The following is an 18,702-nucleotide window of genomic DNA, read 5'->3' as shown; positions in this document are numbered from 1 at the left end:
ATTATTGTTATTATTTTTATTAATAGTAGAATAGCGAATACTCCACAACGTCCTTTGGCTGTGTCCTGAGTAGTGGACGCCAGCAGGCCCCTGTCCCTTCTCCATGTGTGTGTGTGTGTGTGTGTGTGTGTATGTGTGTTTGTCGGTGGTGGGTCTTGAACTCAGGGCCTGGGCACTGTCCCTCAGCTCTTCAGCTCAAGGCTGGTGCTCTACCACTTGAGCCACAACTCCATTTCTAGCATTTTGCTGCTTCCTTGGAGATAAGAATCTCATGGACTTTCCTGCCCGGGCTGGCCTCCAACCTCAATCCTCAGTCTCAGCCTCCTGAGTAGCTGGGATGCCAGGCGGGAGCCTCTGGCTCTTCTCCGTGTTTCTGGACATAGAGATTTTCCTTAGTCCCAGACACTGATCTCCGGCATCTCGCAGACCCGGGGCATGGTGTAGAAGCAGGGGATATCATTCCAGTTCCTCCTGGGGTTTGGAGAGTCTCTTATGGTGGCACAGTCTTCCACGGTAACTAGATTGTTGGGTTCACCAGCATCCCAAAAGCTGAGGAAGAGAGGCAGATGCCTTTAATCCCAGACAGAGGCGGGGAGATGGGGCTGGTACTCAGGACAAAGGGCAGGTGTATCCCTGGGCTTCACAACCATCGTATGAAGTAAGCATTCCAGCCTGCGTCATCATCGTCAGTATTATTATTATTATTAATTATTATTATTTTGTGCTGGTCCTGGGGCTTGAACTCAGGGCCTGGGTGCTATCACTCAAGGTTGGCGCTCTACCACTTGAACCACAGTGTCACGTTCATCTTTTTCCAGTGGTTCATGGGAGATCAGATTCTCATGGGCTTTCCTACCCCAGGCTGGCTTTGAACCGCGATCCTCAGACCTCAGCCTCCTGAGTAGCCGGGATTACAGGCGTGAGTCCCTGTGCCCGGCTTTGACAGTGAATATGACTGAGGATAAGAGCAGAATGAACGTCCGGTGGGAAAGTCCGGGGCGGGGATGGGGAGCCCGGGCAGATGCCCCTGGGCAGGAACTCACCTGAGCGACTTTATGAGGGGGCTGTTGTCCACCCACAACCACTGGCCCTCCGTCACCTGGTCCGAGAGGCCGATGAAGAACTCTCTCCTCCTGGGTTTTGTGTGGTAGAGAAATTCCTGCGGGAGACCCAGAAAGGCCCTGAGGCCTGACCTGCGTCAGGAGGCGGGGGGGGGGGGCTGGACACGCCCAGGAAATGAACCCCGATATGATGCCACCACTTCCTCCCGAGATAGAACCATACCCAGCGCCATTGGACTACAACATCTTGCGCCCGGGGTCCTGAGAAAGTGCCCCGTGGCTGCCATGCTGGGTGGCGTTATCCGCAGGGAATCCATGGTCTCTGCATCAGCCGTCTGTTTGTGGATCATCTATTTCTCTCTCATCTGTGTATCTAGAATCATCGATCGATCGATCGATCGATCGCTGCTCGGCTGTCTAGCCCTCGCTCTCAGCTTCCTGTCCGCTTGATCAGCAGCTGTTTGTCCATCAGCATCAGTGTCTCCTCTGTCTCGTCTATAACATCCAGCGGCCACGTGGCTCAGCATCCAGCTGCCATCCCCACCATTACCACCAGCCAGCCACCTCCCATCCATCCATCCATCCATCCATCCATCCGTCCGTCCGTCCGTCCATCCATCCATCCATTCATCCATCCACCCATCCATCCATCCGTCCATCCATCCATCCTTGCATCCTTGCATCCATCCATCCATCCATCCATCCATCCATCCGTCCGTCCATCCATCCGTCCGTCCGTCCGTCCGTCCGTCCGTCCGTCCGTCCGTCCGTCCATCCATCCATCCATCCACCCATCCATCCATCCGTCCATCCATCCATCCTTGCATCCTTGCATCCATCCATCCATCCATCCATCCTTCCGTCCATCCATCCATCCGTCCATCCGTCCATCCGTCCATCCATCTATCTATCTATATCTATCTATCCATCTGTCTGTCTGTCTATCTATCTATCTCTATCGTCTATCCATCTATCTGTCTGCCTGTCTGTCCACCCTTTCATCTCTCTGTCTCTCTGTCTCTCTCTCTTGTCTGTCTATCTGTCAGCCGGTCTATCTATCCATTCATCTCTCTTTCAACTGTCTGTCTGTCTGTCAGCCTATCTATCTATCTATCTATCTATCTATCTATCTATCTATCTATCTATCTATCTATCTATCAGCTATCCATCTATCTGTCTGCCTGTCTATCCATCCATTCATCTATCTAATCTATGTATCTATGTATCTATCTGTCTGTCTGTCTGTCTGTCCATCCGTCCGTCTGTCTGTCCGTCCATCTCTCCCTCTTATCTATCATCTATCTGTCAGTCTGTCCATCCATTCATCTCTCTCATCTATCCATCTATCTGTCAGCCGGTCTGTCCATCCATTTGTCTGTCTGACGGTCTATCTATCTATCTATCTATCTATCTATCTATCTATCTATCTATCTATCTCTATCATCTATCCATCTGTCTGTCAGCCTGTCTGTCCATCCATTTACCTATCTACCCATTTATCTATCTGTCTATTAATCAATCAATCATCTATCCATCTGTCTGCCTGTCTGTCCATCCATTCATCTATCTACCAATCTATGAAATCTATTTTATCTATCAGAAAACATTGATCACGGCTGAGAGGTTGGGACCCTCGTTGCTTGCTGTCTTCCGTGTGGCCCCGTTCACCGTGGAGCGGCTGTTGTAGGATTCACTCTGACCTCCTTCCCACCCCTGCCCGGGGCGCCGCACACACAGGGAAGCCGTCTGGTTCTGGTGGTCATAGTCAAGCTAACTGCCGGCTGACGCCTATCATCCGGGCGAATGAGGAGCCTGAGATCGACCCCAGGATCCCCATGGAGAGCCAGGCTGAGGAGACAGCTGGGGGAGACGCCCAGCGGTGGTGAACCAGCAAAAACCTGCACGTGGAGGCGTGGTTCAAGTGGTAGAGCGCCAGCCGTGAATAGCAAGAGCCAAGCAAGATCGGGAGGCCCTGGGTTTGCATCCCGTTATACACACACACACACACACACACACACACACACACACGCACGTGCATGCACACGCACACACATGCATGCAATTCACATGCATATGCACGTGCATGCACACGCACACACATGCATGCAATGCACATGCATATGCATGCACATGCACACGTATGCACACGCACGTTGAAGTTCCTTTGCTTAGTGGATGGAGGCTGAGCGTCCGGCACTGTGCACGAGTACAGGGAAGGAGCGCACAGCAGGAGATCTGATGCTTCTAGAACCTTCTCTGGCCCCCTACCTGCTCTTCTGGTGTGTTGATCACCACCAGCTGGGCCCGCATCCCCGAGCAGTTCCTCACGCTGGCCTCCCAGTTCAAGGCGTCCACAGAAAAGAAGTAGCAGCTGGACTGGAAATGCTCCCAGTTCAGTGGGCAGCAGCTGTGGACCAGACCTGGGGGGGGGGGCGAGTTCATGAGGCCTTTGGTAAACTGAGTCAGGAGGCGTGGCCCGGCAGAGCCGGTGGTGTTGGATCTTCAGAGTCAAAACTCTTGGTGGGGCGCCAGTAGTGCACGCCTGTAATCCCAGCCACCCAGGAGGCTGAGAGCTGAGGGGCTGTGGCGGTGTCAACGTCATCCCAGAGGACTCTGATCTCCAGGGACCAGCAAAAAGCCAGGGTGGAGCCGTGGCTCAAGTGGTAGAGCGCCAGCCTTGAACAGAAAAGCTCAGGGACAGCGCCCAGGCCCTGAGTTCAAGCCTCAGGACACACACACACACACACACACACACACACGAATCTAATCTACTCATATTTTCCTTTTCCCAAAAGTCATCCTAGAATCCAAAAAAAAATGTCCACACATAATTCGTGTGTGTCAGTCCTGGGTCTTGAACTCAGGGCCTGGGTGCTGTCCCTCAGCTCTTCAGCTCAAGGCTGGCGCTCTACCACTTGAGCCACAGCACCACTTCTGGTTTTCTGTGGTTCATGGGAGATCAGAGTCTCACGGACTTTCCTGCCCGGGCTGGCTTTGAACTAGGATCCTCAGATCTCAGCCTCCTGAGTCGCTGGGATGTCAGGCGGGAGCCGCAGTGCCCGGCTAATTGGTACATTTTGCCATTTGATTTTGGAGACGGCCATACCTGATTCATCATGATAGCAAGAGATCCTTTTGAAATTTGTATGTGGTCGGAAGTTTCTCTCCTTACACGTTTGTAAGCTGTGGTACGTCACTAGAAAAAGGAGGGAGAGCCGTTAGCATTCATCATCATCATTATTATTGTTGTTGTTGGTCCTGGACTTGAACTCAGGCCCTGGGCGCTGTCCCTCAGCTCTTCAGCTCAAGGCTGGCGCTCTACCATGTGAGCCACAGCGCCACTTCTGGTTTTCTGGTGGTTCATTGGAGATCAGAGTCTCATGGACTTTCCTGCCCGGGCTGGCTTTGAACTGGGGTCTTCCGATCTCAGCCTCCTGAGTAGCTGGGATGGCGGGCAGGAGCCGATGCTGGTGTGTGGAGGGTTTCTCGGTGTATAAGGTCAAGAATACATTTGAGACTCAACAGCGTGCAGAAAGCCAACTTAACCCCCGCTAACCATCCCCGAAGTAACTGATTGTGTTTCTAGTCTTTTCTTTTTTCTGTTCTAAGACTAGAACTGTTTCTGGTGTTTCCATTCACTGTCTGGTGCTCTACCAACTGAGCCACGCCTCCAGCCCCATGTTCTGCTCCTTCCTGATGAATTCCAATCCAAGCTAGTATCTCAAGAGAACGCACTAAAGGAAGGACTTGGACCATAAGAGGAGAGAAAAGTGTCCATCAACTCCCCCACAAAACCAATGAAAGGCTGGGTACTGTTGCTCACGCCTGTAGTCCCAGCTACTCAGGAGGCTGAGATCTGAGGATTGCAGTTTGAAGCCAGCCTGGACGGGAAAATCCATGAGACTCTGATCTCCAATAAAGTACTCTGAAAAAAAGCCAGAAGTGGCGCCATGGCTCAAGTGGTAGAGCAGCTAGCCTGGAGCACAAAGAGGCTCAGGCTCTGAGTTCAAACCCCACCCCAGTGAACTGGAAAAAGACCCTTTGTCGCGTTTGTTCCTCGGGAATCAGAAGAGTTTGTGTCTTAGTGACTCAGAGGCGATTTACCTGCACATCTGGTAACAAAACAGAGGCCAAGAAACGCGATGGAAGTTCCAGCTGCCACCCACAGGAACCTCGGTGTGGAGAAGCGGCCTCTGTCTGGAGAGAGAAACAACACGCACGCGGTTAGTCTCCCCAAAGCCACGGGGACGGTCGGAAGCTCGGCCGGGCGCGGGTGCTCACGCCTGTCATCCCAGCCACTCAGGAGGCAGAGATCTGAGGATCGCGGTTCAAAGCCAGCCCTGGGCAGAAAGTCCCTGAGACTCTGATCTCCAGTGAACCACCAGAAAACCGGAAGTGGCGCTGTGGCTCAAGGGGTAGAGCACCCGCCTGGAGCTGAAGAAGCTGGGCCCTGAGTTCAAGCCCCAGGACTGGCGCGCGCACACACACACACACACACACGTATAATTCATTGCAATTTTAACACTGAGTGTTTTGTCCTCAGTTAACACATGAATTCTCACCTTTTTCTATTTGCTTTATATTATTATTATTATTATTGTTGTTGTTGTTGTTGTTGTATTCTTCTGCCAGTCCTGGGGCTTGAACTCGGGGCCTGGGCGCTGTCCCTGAGCTTCTTTGGCTCCAGGCCGGCGCTCTACCCCTTGAGCCACAGCGCCACGTCTGGCTTTTGCTGGTTCACGGGACGTGAGTCAGCGCTGGGCCGGGAGCCGCCGGGATTACAGGCGTGAGCGCCAGCGCCCGGGGTTCTGTCTGCTTCCGTTTCGATCCTGCCTGCCTTCCCCTTTCCTCATCTCCACTTGCCTCGTCCCTCTCCTCCTCTCTGGTTTTCGGGGTGAATTAAGGAGGAAACACGAAGGTTCTGGAAGGTTCCGCCCCTCCTTCCTGACCTGCTCTGCCAGGAAGGTGACACGTGCCATGCTGTCCCTAGAGCTGGTCCCTCAGCCAGCTTCTAGAACAATCTCTCACACCGACAGATACACGGGCACACACAATCCGCTTGTGTCTTTCTCTGCCTCTTTCCCCTCCACGTGTCTGTCTGTCTGTCTGTCTGCCTCTCAAACTCTCTGCCTTGTCTCTTCTTTGTCTCTGTGTCTTTCTGTCTGTCCCTCTGTTTCCTCCCTCTCTCTATCTCTCGCTGGCTCAGTGTCTCTGTCTGTGTGTCTGTCTCTGCCTGTGTCTTTCTGTGTCTCACAATCTCTCTGTGTCTCTGCCTCTGTCTTTATCTCTGTCTCTGTCTGTCTGTCTCTGTCTATCACCATCTCTGTCTCGGTCTTTCTGTGTCTGTCTGTCTCTGTTTCTGTCTGTGTCTGTCTGTCTCTCTTTGCCTGTCTGTCTGTCTCTGTCTCTGTCTGTCTCTGTCTCTGTCTGTCTGTCTCTGTCTGTTTCTCTGTGTCTGTCTCTTTGTCTCTCTGTCTCTGTTCCTCTATCTCTGCCTCTGTCTCTTTCTGTCTCTGTCTGTCTGTGTCTGTCTGTCTCTGTCTCTGTCTCTGTTTCTCTGTCTGTCTCTGTCTATCTCTGTCTGTCTCTGTCTGTCTGTCTCTGTCTCTGTCTCTGTCTGTCTGTCTCCATCTCTGTTTCTCTGTCTGTGTCTGTCTGTGTGTCTCTCTTTGCCTGTCTGTCTGTCTCTGTCTCTGTCTCTCTGTCTCTGTCTGTCTGTCTGTCCCTCACCCCCACCCCGCCGTCATCTGTCCCAGCAGAGGGCTGTCATCTTTACCTGCGTGCTGGGCTGCGTGGGGCTGAGTTGAATCCATGTCTGCGTCCGTCTCTCTCCTGTTTCTGGGTGTCTTTCTCGGGGAGGGCGAGGCTCCCGGGGCGGGAGGCCGGGTGGAGGAGGCGGGGGGGGCAGGAGGCTCCGTGGGCCCCCCCCCCCGGGCTGGGCTCCCCGGTCTTGCACAAGGTGAAGGCGCGTGGCCCCGCTTGCTCCACGCCAAGAAGGAAATGGAGCAAATGACGAAGTGGCTAAATAGCAGCACAGTTAGCGGAGCACAGGGGAGAGGCGGGCGGGGACCCGGCCATGCTGGGACGGGAAACGCTTCCCCATGCCTCTTCCCAGGTCGCCGGGACACTGTCACACTCTTCTGGGCTCCCAATCCAGTGTGTGTGTGTGTGTGTGTGTGTGTGTGTGTGTGTGTGTGTGTGTGTGTGTGTGTCCTGGGACTTGAACTCAGGGCCTGGGCACTGTCCCTCAGCTCTTCAGCTCCAGGCTGGTGCTCTACCCCTTGAGCCACAGCGCCACTTCTGGTTTTCTGGTGGTTCCTTGGAGATCAGAGTCTCACAGACTTTCCTGCCCAGGCTGGCTTTGAACCTCGATCCTCAGATCTCAGCCTCCTGAGTCGCTGGGATGACCGGTGGAGCCGCTGCTGTTTGGCTCCAATCCCATGTTGGTCTTTACCAATTCACATTGTATTGATTTGAAAAAGGAGCCTGAGCCCTCATCCTTCACAGTACTTAACACAGAGCCGACAACCTCGCAACGAGAGTTCATTTTGGTAGCGAGGGGCTGGTGGCTCCCACCTGTCATCCCAGCTACTCAGGAGGCTGAGATAGGAGGATCCTAATTTGAAGCCAGCCCAGGCAGAAAAGTTCCTGAGACTCTGATCTCCTATAAACCACTAAAAAGCCAGAAGTGGCGCTGTGGCTCAAGTGGTAGAGCACTTACCTTGAGCTGAAGAGCTGAGGGACAGCGCCCAGACCTGAGTTCAAGCCCCACAACTCACACACACACACACACACACACACACACACACACAAAGCAGAACTTGGTTTGCATGAATTGGTAATCCCCTCCTTTGATGAAACATTTTTTCCTTTCCCAAGTGATAAAAAGTATTTTTGGTTTCTAGGGGATTTTTTGCTATTTTGACAGGTTGGGAGATTTCCCCTGAATTTTTCATTCTGTAGTAAGATAAGTAGAGTAAAATGTTGGGGCTAGGCACCGGCGCTCACGCCTGTCATCCCAGCCACTCAGGAGGCTGCGATCTAAGACCAAGGTTCAAAGCCAACCTGGGCAGGAAAGTCCGTGAGACTCTGATCTCCCATGAACCACCAGAAAACTGGAAGTGGTGCTGTGGCTCAAGTGGTAGAGCGCCAGCCTTGAGCTGAAGAGCTCAGGGACAGCGCCCGGGCCCTGAGTTCAAGCCCCAGGATGAAAAAAAGAAAAAATAAGACAACAGAATCTATATCTTTCTACACCTTTGGATCATATTATAATTCATCCAACAGGAAGAAAAATTCCTTTGTGTTTGTGTGTGTGGGCATGTGTGTGTGTGTGTGTGTGGGCATGTGTGTGTGTGTGAGTTGTGGGTCTTGAACTCAGGGCCTGGGCGCTGTCCCTCAGCTCTTCAGCTCCAGGCGGGCGCTCTACCCCTTGAGCCACAGCACCATGCCTGGTTTTCTGGTGGTTCCTGGGAAATCAGAGTCTCACAGACTTTCCTGCCCGGGCTGGCTTTGAACCGCGATCCTCAGATCTCAGACTCCTGAGTCGCTGGTCTGACAGGCGGGAGCCTGCTTGGCTGTCTTAATTTTCTTTGGGCTGGCCAGGGCTTGGCAGAATGTTCTGGGCTCCTGGCTTTGGGGTGCTCATTTAAAGAACGTTTTCCTCCTGGCCCTTGACGGATGTGGCCTTGGGACTCAAATTTCAGCCATTAACTGAAGCCAAGGGGGGGGGGGGCTGGGGGGGGCGGGGGGGGGCCTCCCTTCCACTCTCCCAGAGACAATGGCCAATTGCCTGCCCCCTCTCTCTGCCCTAATTGGAGGCGGGGGAGAAGCCGCAGGGTGGAGATCTTGGGGGGAAACTGGAATTGGGCAGTGTTTGTTGATTGACTCCCGGTGGGCAGGAGGCTCAGGTAATCAGGTGATTAATTAGGGATGGGCAAAGCCTGCGGGCCTCTGCTCAGTGCACGTTACTGAGGCTCAGCCTTCGCGGAGCCCGACTCCCAGGCACAGTGAAGAAGTCGGCAAAGTTTGTTTCAGTTGTGTGGAGTCACGTGGCCAACATTCCTTCACACTCCCTGTGTCTGGCCCTGGGCCTTTGTTGGGCCCTGCTGGGTTTTTGTTTGTTTAATTGGTGCTGGTCTTGGGACTTGAACTCAGGGCCTGGGCGCCGTCCCTGAGCAGTGTCCAACTCCAGGCTGGCGCTCCACCGCTTGAACCACAGGCTCCGCTTCCAGCTCTTTTGCTGGTTCATTGGAGATCAGAGTCTCACCACGGTCTTTCTTGGTTGGGTGGCTGGGAACCGCGATCCTCCGGATCTCGGCCTCCTGAGGAGCTGGGATGACAGGCCGGAGCATCCACACCTGGCTTTGGTCTGCAGTTTACAGTGGGTTTTTAATGAGACACTGAATTTCATCCACGCAATATGAAGGGAGGTGATGCGCCCGCCTCCATGATCTCTCTACTCAAAGGGGACAATTCTGCCCACTCCATTTGTTGGAGCCACAATGACAGAGAAGGAGGATGCCATTGCTTTTTAAATCGTTTTAGGCTGGACGCTGCTGGCTCCTGCCTGTCATCCCAGCTGCTCCGGAGGCTGAGATCTGAGGATCAGGATTTGAGGCCGCAAAGTACGTGAGACTCTTCCGGCCAAGGAGCCACCACAAAGCCGGACGTGGCGCTGTGGCTCAAGGGGTAGAGCGCCAGCCTTGAGCTGCAGAGCTGAGGGACAGCGCCCAGGCCCCGAGCTCAAGCCCCACGACTGTCCAAACAAAACAACAATATTGTAAGCACCCTGGCGCTTCCCAGGACTGCCCTTTCCCTGGCCTGGCTTTGCGGCCTGCGCGGGTGCCTTGCGGTGTTAAGTTAGCCAGGGTTTCCTTTTCATGCTTCTGGCCTTCTCCCAGATTGGGGGGGGGGGGCAGGGCGGTGTGAAGGAGGGGCAACGGCCTGGTCCAGAGCCAAGGCTTGTGCCCAGTGCCCAGCTCACACCCGCTTTATACCAACAACATCGTTCTGTGATTAGAGTATTCATGATAGCATTAATGTAGTTTATATTTGCATACTGATATGTTTATTTACGTATTTATAGCTCAGATACATCTATATAGTTATATATAATTTATAGCTACATCTTACACATTTATATGCCTATTCATCTATCTTTTATATCTGCATTTTATATTATACATTATGTATTTAAATATTTCATATCTATAGTTCATAGTACACTATCTATCTATTTGGTTGGTCATGGGGTTTGAACTCTGGGCCTGGGCGCTGTCCCTCAGCTCTTCAGCTCAAGGCTGGCGCTCTACCACCTGAGCCACAGCTCTGTTTCTGGTTTTCTGGTGGCTCCCTGGAAATAAAAGGGTCTCACAGAGTGTCCTGCCCGGGCTGGCCTTGAACTGTGATCCTCAGATCTCAGCCTCCTGAGTAGCTGGGATGCCAGGCAGGAGCCACTGGCCCCTGTCTTGTGAGACTCTCATCTCCAATAAACTACTCAGGAAAAAACAAAGTACCAGTGTGGCCCAGGTGGTGGAGTGCTAGCCTTGAACACAGAGGCCCAGGGACAGCGTCCAGGCCCTGAGTTCAAACCCCCAGCATCTGCAAAAGCAAACAAAAAACAAACAAGCAAACAAAAGTAATAGAAGAGCTGGGCACCGGTGGCTCCCGCCTGTCATCCCAGCTACTCAGGAGGCTGAGATCTGAGGATCACAGTTCAAAGCCAGCCCAGATGGGAAAGTCTGTCAGACTCTGATCTCCCATGAGCCACCAGAAAGCCAGGAGTGGTGCTGTGGCTCAAGTGGTCGAGCACCAAGCCATAAGAAAAAAAAAAAACTCAGAGACAGTACTCAAGCCCTGAGATCAAGACCAGCCACACAAACCAAAAAACAAAAAACAAAAAACAAAAAAAACACCAAAACAGGGCTGGGCAGGTGGCTCAGTGGTAGAGCGCTCATGTAGCATGCATGAAGCCCTGGGTTCGATTCCTCAGTACCACAGACACAGACAAAGCCAGAAGTGGTGCTGTGGCTCAAGTGGTAGAGCGCCAGCCTTGAGTCAAAGAAGCTCAGGGACAGTGCCCAGGCCCTGAGTTCAAGCCTCAGGACTAGCAAAAATAAACAGAAGAAAGAAAGGAAGAAGGAGGAGGAGGAAAGGAAGGAAAGAAAGAAAGAGAGAAAAAATAGCAGTGAACACCTCATTTTTTGGGCTTAATTTTCCCCCCTTTTAGTATAAAGCTAATCACTTAGACAAGAAGAAAGTAAAGCCAGGTGCTGGTTGGTGGCTCCCGCCTGCCATCCCAGCTACTCGGGAGGCTGAGATCTGAGGATCACGGTTCCAAGCCAGCCTGATCTCCCATGAACCACCTTCAGAAAACCAAAAGTGGCGCTGTGGCTCAAGGGGTAGAGCGCCCGCCTTGAGCTGAAGAGCTGAGGGACAGCGCCCAGGCCCTGAGTTCAAGACCCATGACCGACAGAAACAAAATAAAATTCCCAGCTTTATTGAATTTATTGTGTGTGTGTGTGTTTCCCACCTGAAGAACCTTCAGGAAAAAACATCCACAGGAAGAAGCAGAATAACAATAAAACAACAACAACAACAACAAAAGACATCCCCAGGAATTCAACACCAAACCCAACCATCCACCCAAGTGTCCCCCCCTCTCTGTCCCCTTGGTGGATGGAGCAATCTACCAGGGCGGCCAACGCGGGGCTAGCACGGCACGCCCTGTTTGTTCCTGTCGGACAGCGCCTTGCCCACCAGGATGTAGGTGCGGATGGTGTAGAAGAATAAGAAGATGCAGAACACCGTGGTGCCCACGGAGAACGTGGCCAGGATGATGATGGTCATGAGCTTTTCCTGAGTGCCCAGCAACACGCACACATGAGGTCCGGGGCACAGGCGTGTGCTGCACCGGGTGTGCAACTGGATCAAGGGCCACTGGATTCCGAGAAGAGCCCCCAAAAAGAAGGCCTGGATGCACATCTGGAGGAGGAAGTAGACGAGGTAGAGGCTGAGCACGGGCTTCTCGTGGAACGGATTGTAGAACTTTTTTTGGCCTGCGTCTCCATGGTCCCCGCGTTTTTCTTCTCTTTCTTTTCCTTCTTCCTTTTCTTCTTCTTCGTCTTCGTCCTCTTGGTCTTTGTCTTCATCTTCTTCTTTGTCTTCAGTTTCTTTGTCCTCTGCATCTCCTTCTCCTCCTCCTCTCCCTTCTTCTTCTTCCTCTCCATCTCCTCCTTCCCTTTCTCCTCGCTCCCCTTTTCCCTCTTCCTCTAAGTATTTCCTCCTCAGCATCATGGATCGATTGTGGATCATCCGGGAGACGACGAACTCCACCACGAAGAAGATGGAGGAGAAGGTGAACCCCGCCAGGTACCAGATCCCCAGGAAAGGCACCGTGAAGTGAGCCTCGAAGCACTCGGCCACACAGGCCTCGGAGACGTCCGGGTGACAGTGGAACTCCTCCTGCAAATCCTTCCAGGAGAAGTGCACGATGTACACCACCGTGGCGTAGCTCACGATCAGCCCGAACCACAGGATGCGCCCCTTGTTGTTGCGGTCCCGGGTCAGCTGCATGATGGTGGGCACCATGCCCATCAACTTTGGCCTTTCCACCATCTTGGAACCTGAGAAAGGTAGCCACAGGAGGGAAGAACACGTCATTATTATTATTATTGTTGTTGTTGTTGTTTGGGGTGCCCATAATGGATTTGAACTCAGGGTGAGGCTCAAGCTCTACTGCATGAGCTGCAGCTCCACAGAGGAAAGAGTCTCACGGACTCTCCTGCCCAGGCTGACTCGGAACTGCGATCCTCCTGATCTCAGCCTCCTGAGTCGCTGGGATGGCAGGCGTGAGCCACGGCACCTGGCCAACATTGATTTCTCCGGTCCTCTCCAGTTCTCTGTCCCTCTCCCTTCCCTCCCTCCCTCCTGTCCGTTCTCATCACCAATTTTCACCAGACTGCCGACTTCTTTTCCCAGTCCACACACCGCCCTGTGCCAATCAACCCACTGCAGCCAACAGCGAGTTCCAACTGCCACAGAACTCGCCGGGGAGACCAGATGCAAGTGCTTAAAGGGATACCTTCCTGGCCTCTCTCTGAGAAATACACGAGATGGGGTCTCTTTTCTCTCTTCTTTTCTGGAGCCAATAGTTCCAAGTCCCATCACCGATTTCCCTCTCTGCTTTGTCCAATTAACCAATCGGGATGGATGGAGCAACGCCTTAATTTTCTTGTTTCTTATTTGAGCCATTTGAAATTTTCAGTGATTTGAAGCTTTTCCTTCCTTCCTTCCTTCCTTCCTTCCTTCCCTCCTTCCTTTCTTCCCTCCTTCCCTCCCTCCTTCCTTCCTTCCTTCCTCCTTCCCTCCTTCCCTCCCTCCTTCCTTTCTTTCCTTCCTTCCTCTCCCACCCTTCTTCCTTCCTTTTTGGTCTAAGACCAGGACTCGAACTCAGTACCTGACGCTCTCACTGATTGGCCAGCGGTCTACCAATTGAGCCGCACCACACACACAGAAAAAGCCTCAAGTGGCGCTGCGGCTCACAGTGGTGCCCTGAGCAGAAAAGAAGCTCGGGGAACAGCGCCCAGGACCTGAGTTCAAGTCCCAGGGCTGGCCAAAACAAAAACGACGGGGCAGAAGGCAGGGCTCTGATGGGCAGTGGTCTGGCCGCCGCCCATCGGATTCCTGCCCACGGTGACAAATCTGCATGCTCAGCGTGGACCCGGGATGCTGGGGACCTGGGGTGCCCTCCCCCGCGGAGCCCCAACTCCTGCTGCAAACACAGGCCAACAGACAGACTCAGAGCCGGTGCCATGGCTCCCGCCTGGCATCCCAGCTCCTCAGGAGGCTGAGATCTGAGGATCACAGTTCAAGGCCAGCCTGGGCAGGAAAGTCTGTGAGACTCTGATCCCCCATGAATTCCCCGGAAAGTCAGAAGTGGCGCTGTGGCTCAAGGGGCAGAGCGCCAGCCTGGAGGGGAAAAGCTCAGGGACAGCGCCCAGGCCCAGGCAGATACATGTGCGCGTGCACACGCACACACACACACACTCACACTCACACACACACACACACACTTTTTTACTTAACTCCCTCCCTTGTTTACACCCTCATTCGCCCAATCATTAATTCACTCACTGACTCAGTCCACTCCACCCACTCATTCATTCATTCACCAACTCATTCATTCACCCACTCATTCGTTCACCCACTCATTCATGCCCTCGGTCCCTCGCGGGGTTTCTCACTCTCTGAAAGGTATTTAGCCCCCGGTCCCCCATCTCAGTGAATATTTGCTGTAACGAAAAAGCACCTTCCCCGTGTATCAGCCAGTTACGGCGTTCCAAGGCCATCAGGGAGCTCTTCATAGTTTTACTTTATTTTTGTCAGTCCTGGGACTTGAACTCGGGGCCTGGGCGCTGTCCCTCAGCTCTTCAGCTCCAGGTGGGTGCTCTACCCCTTGAGCCGCAGTGCCACTTCTGGTTTTCTGGTGGTTCACTGGAGATCAGAGTCTCAGGGCCTTTTACTGCCCGGGCTGGCTTTGAACCTCGATCCTCAGATCTCAGCCTCCTGAGTAGCTGGGATGGCAGGCGGGAGCACCAGCACCCAGCTGAAGCAATATGCTGAATTCTGCATTGATTCTCATATTTACTTCTCTTTCTTTTAAAGCATTGCTTATAAAGAACAAACAGCAAAGGTTATTGATTTGCAAGTTCGACACAGCTGAGTGCTGCCAGCTGACCCCTGCCAGCTCCTCAGGAGGCTGAGATCTGAGGATCCAGGTTCAAAGCCAGCCCCGCAGCAAAGTCATAAGACTCTGATCTCCCATGAACCATCAAAAAGCTGGACGTGGCGCTGTGGCTCAAGGGGTAGAGCGCCAGCCTGGAGCTGAAGAGCTGAGGGACAGCGCCCAGGCCCTGAGTTCACTTAAAGCCAAGTGCACAGCACAGGGGATCAAAAGATAGGAAACTGCATGGTGCAGAAGTTTCCAGAAGGGCTAGCACTGCATGAGTCTGAAATCAACGGAGTCCCATCACCCTACCACAAAGAATAATTCCACCAGATAATTAAGGTGATTCTATTTAATTTACCGGGCAATTGGTAGACGATTAAAAAGAAGAAGGAAAAAAAAAAAACCACAGTAAAAACTCCATAGGGTTGGGCCTTGTCGCACACGCCTGTAATCCCTGATCTCGACCGGCTGAGGCGGAGGCCAGCTGGCTGGGACACACTCAGTCTCACAAAAGCGCGGCTCTGTCCTGGGATTTTGTGCAGTGGTCCAACCTGACTTCATCCATGGAGCGCGCCACCGTGGTTGGAATCCCACCCGCTAGTAACCTCAGAGGAGGGGCGTGGGGGGGGGGATGGGGAGGAAGTGGTTTGCGGATCGTCGTAATCCCAAACCAGGGTCAGAATCTGCTCCTCTGGTCTTTCTCCGGCTTTCATGTCTCATGTGCATATATAAAAATATTGTAGGTGTCTCAAGCAGTTGTCTTCTGACTCGCAGGTCTACTCGTTTGTTGGTCCTGGGGCTTGAACTCTGGGCCTGGGCGCTGTCCCTCAGCTCTTCAGCTCAAGGCTGGCGCTCTACCACTTGAGCCACAGCACCACTTCCGGCTTTTTTCTTTTTGCTTATGTGGTGCTGAGGAATTGAACGCAGGGCCTCAGGCATGCAAGGCAAGCACTCTACCACTGAGCCACCTTCCCAGCCCCCACACTGGGTGTCTTTATATTAAGAATACCTCCGCCTAGAGGAGCAGGGGAATGACGCCTGTAGTCCCGGGCACTGGCGAGGCTCAGCTCTGAGAACTCACAGTTCACAGTGGGGGAAAAAAATCGGTGAGATTTTACCTCCAATGAATCAGCAAAAAGCCGGACGTGGTGGCATGGTTCAAGTGGTTGAACGCCAGGCTCGAGTGGAAAAAGCCAACAAGCAAGAGCAGGAAATCCCAGTGCGCTGGCTCCATGTTTTTTACATCTGGACATTGGGTCTGATGGTTGCCCTCCTCCCTCCCCCTCCCCCTCCCCCTTCCTCCCTCCCCCCTTCCCTAAAGCTGTCCCTTTCTTTTTTGTTGTCAGCCATGGGGCTTGAACTCCCCCTCCCCCCAAGGTGGCTTCAGACTGCGACCCTCAGACCTCAGCCTCCTGAGGAGCCGGGACTACAGGCGTGCAGTGTCCGGCTTGCCCATGTTCGAGTCCAATGCACGGTCTCCATCGTTGTTTAAACAGGGAGCGGAGGAGGAAGGGGCCTAAGGTCAGGGGCCTTGGTATCAACCTTTGATGATGATGATGGTGATGATGGTGATGATGGTGGTGATGATGATGATGGTGATGATGGTGATGATGATGATGATGATGATGATGGTGATGATGATGATGGTGATGATGATGATGATGATGATGGTGATGATGGTGATGATGGTGATGATGATGGTGATGATGATGATGATGATGATGGTGATGATGGTGATGATGATGATGATGATGATGGTGATGATGGTGATGATGATGATGATGATGATGGTGATGATGGTGATGATGATGATGATGATGATGATGATGGTGACGATGATGATGACGGTGACGATGACGATGATGATGATGACGGTGATGATGATGGTGATGATGATGGTGATGATGATGATGGTGATGGTGATGATGATGATGATGATGATGATGATGATGGTGATGATGATGATGATGATGGTGATGATGATGGTGATGATGATGGTGATGATGATGATGATGATGATGATGATGATGATGATGATGATGGTGATGGTGATGATGATGGTGATGATGATGGTGATGATGATGATGATGATGATGATGATGATGATGGTGATGATGATGATGATGATGATGATGATGATGGTGATGATGATGGTGATGATGATGATGATGATGATGATGATGATGGTGATGATGATGGTGATGATGATGGTGATGATGGTGATGGTGATGATGATGATGATGGTGATGATGGTGATGATGATGGTGATGATGGTGATGATGATGATGATGATGATGGTGATGATGATGGTGATGATGATGGTGATGGTGATGATGGTGATGATGATGATGGTGATGATGATGGTGATGATGATGGTGACGATGATGATGATGGTGATGATGGTGATGGTGATGATGATGATTTTATTTCTTGGCAGATGGCTCAGATCTGAAGCTGAGGCTGGGGGGTGGTCTGCAGGGGCTCCCTGTGGGACGGTCCCGGCTGGCAGTGGGGAGGCCTGGCGTGTGCTCACCTCCAGGCAGCCGGCGTCATCTGTTCAGGGATGCCAAGCATGCGAAGGCCGCCGGGCACAGGTGCGCACGCCTGGTGTCCCGGCGGCTCAGGAGGCCTGAGATCTGAGGATCCAGGTTCAAAGCCAGCCCCGGGTGGAAAGGTCCATGCGATTCATAGATGCAGGGAACCAGCAAAAAAAATTGCCAAAAGCAGAGCCATGGCTCAAGTGGTAGAGCACCAGCCACGAGCAAAAAGCTCAGGGACGGGGTCCAGGCGCCCAGTGGAATACCAGATGGGAGGGAAGAGTAATTGCTTCTGGGGATGGTTGGCTACAAAAAAAAAGAACATTCCAGAACTCTATGGTGGCTCATGGGGCTTGAACTCGGGGGCCTGAGCTCTTCAGCTCCAGCCTGGCGCTCTACCCCTTGAGCCACAGCGTCACTTCTGGTTTTCTGGTGGATCTTGGAGATCAGAGTCTCATTCCTCAGACCACATACAAAAAAGCCAGAGTGGTGCTGTGGTTCAAGGGGTAGAGCACCAGCCTTGAGGAAAAGAAACTCAGGGACAGCGCCCAGGCCCTGAGTTCAAGCCCCGGGACTGGCACCAAAAAATATAAAATGCAATCAAATAAAAAGAAAGGGGCTGGGCAGGGGGCTCAGGGGTAGAGCGCTTGCCTTGCATGCATGAGGCCCTGGGTTCGAGTCCTCAGCACCACATAAGCAGAAAAAGTCAGAAGTGGCGCTGTGGTTCAAGCGGTAGAGCACCAGCCTTGAGCTGAAGAGCTGAGGGACAGCACCCAGGCCCTGAGTTCAAGCCCCATGATCAACCAGAAAGAAAAAAGAGGCTTTCCTGCCCTGTCCCCCGCCCAACACACTGGCCACCCCCCCCAGGGTGTGGTCGTGATTGGAGCATTGTCACCACCCAGGATATATGGAAATCTGCCTGGCGGTCTGGCCCGTCTCCCTGCGAGGGCAGAGTGGAGCTCAGCGTGCATGGGATCTGGGGGTCCCGGAAGACACCCACATGCTGTGCCAGCAGCCGCGCTGGCACACACACACACTCACACACACACACACTCACTCTCACACACTCTCTCACACACACACACTGACACACTCTCACACACACACTCACACACACACACTCACACACACATACTCACTCACACACACACACTCAGACACACACTGACACACACTCACACTCAGACACACACTCACACTCAGACACACACTCAGACACACACTCAGACACACACACTCACTCACACACACTCACACACACTCACACACACACAGAGTCCCTGGTGACATGCCTTTAGGACCAGCTATGCTCAAGAAAGGCTGAGGAGTAAGGCTGGGCGATTGCTGATGGTGTGTCTGTCTAGAAACCAGTGGA

General features: G+C 52.8%; 2 protein-coding genes across 2 annotated transcripts; both read right to left on the bottom strand.

The window, feature by feature from the left end:
• Nucleotides 1-12: 12 nt before the first annotated feature.
• LOC138835256 (C-type lectin domain family 4 member E-like) lies at nt 13-6,909 on the bottom strand. The gene is made up of 6 exons (XM_070033827.1): nt 6,838-6,909; nt 5,166-5,258; nt 4,168-4,257; nt 3,330-3,481; nt 1,044-1,159; nt 13-549 (listed from the first exon to the last, which is right to left on the bottom strand). Exons 1-6 carry the CDS (start codon nt 6,872-6,874, stop codon nt 393-395), a joined length of 645 nt encoding a protein of 214 aa, XP_069889928.1. The 5' UTR covers nt 6,875-6,909; the 3' UTR covers nt 13-392.
• A 4,695-nt stretch (nt 6,910-11,604) lies between these two features.
• On the bottom strand, nt 11,605-13,081 carry LOC138835255 (uncharacterized). Its single transcript, XM_070033826.1, has 2 exons — nt 13,007-13,081; nt 11,605-12,685 (listed from the first exon to the last, which is right to left on the bottom strand). Exon 2 carries the CDS (start codon nt 12,675-12,677, stop codon nt 11,772-11,774), a length of 906 nt encoding a protein of 301 aa, XP_069889927.1. The 5' UTR covers nt 12,678-12,685; nt 13,007-13,081; the 3' UTR covers nt 11,605-11,771.
• Nucleotides 13,082-18,702: the final 5,621 nt, after the last annotated feature.

The sequence above is a fragment of the Dipodomys merriami genome, unplaced genomic scaffold (genome assembly GCF_024711535.1).
Source record: "Dipodomys merriami isolate MVZ:Mamm:240054 unplaced genomic scaffold, mDipMer1.0.p SCAF_233, whole genome shotgun sequence".
Classification (NCBI taxonomy): domain Eukaryota; kingdom Metazoa; phylum Chordata; class Mammalia; order Rodentia; family Heteromyidae; genus Dipodomys; species Dipodomys merriami.
The sequence above is the reverse complement of the archived record's forward strand: the minus strand, read 5'-3'. Positions and strand labels throughout refer to the sequence as shown.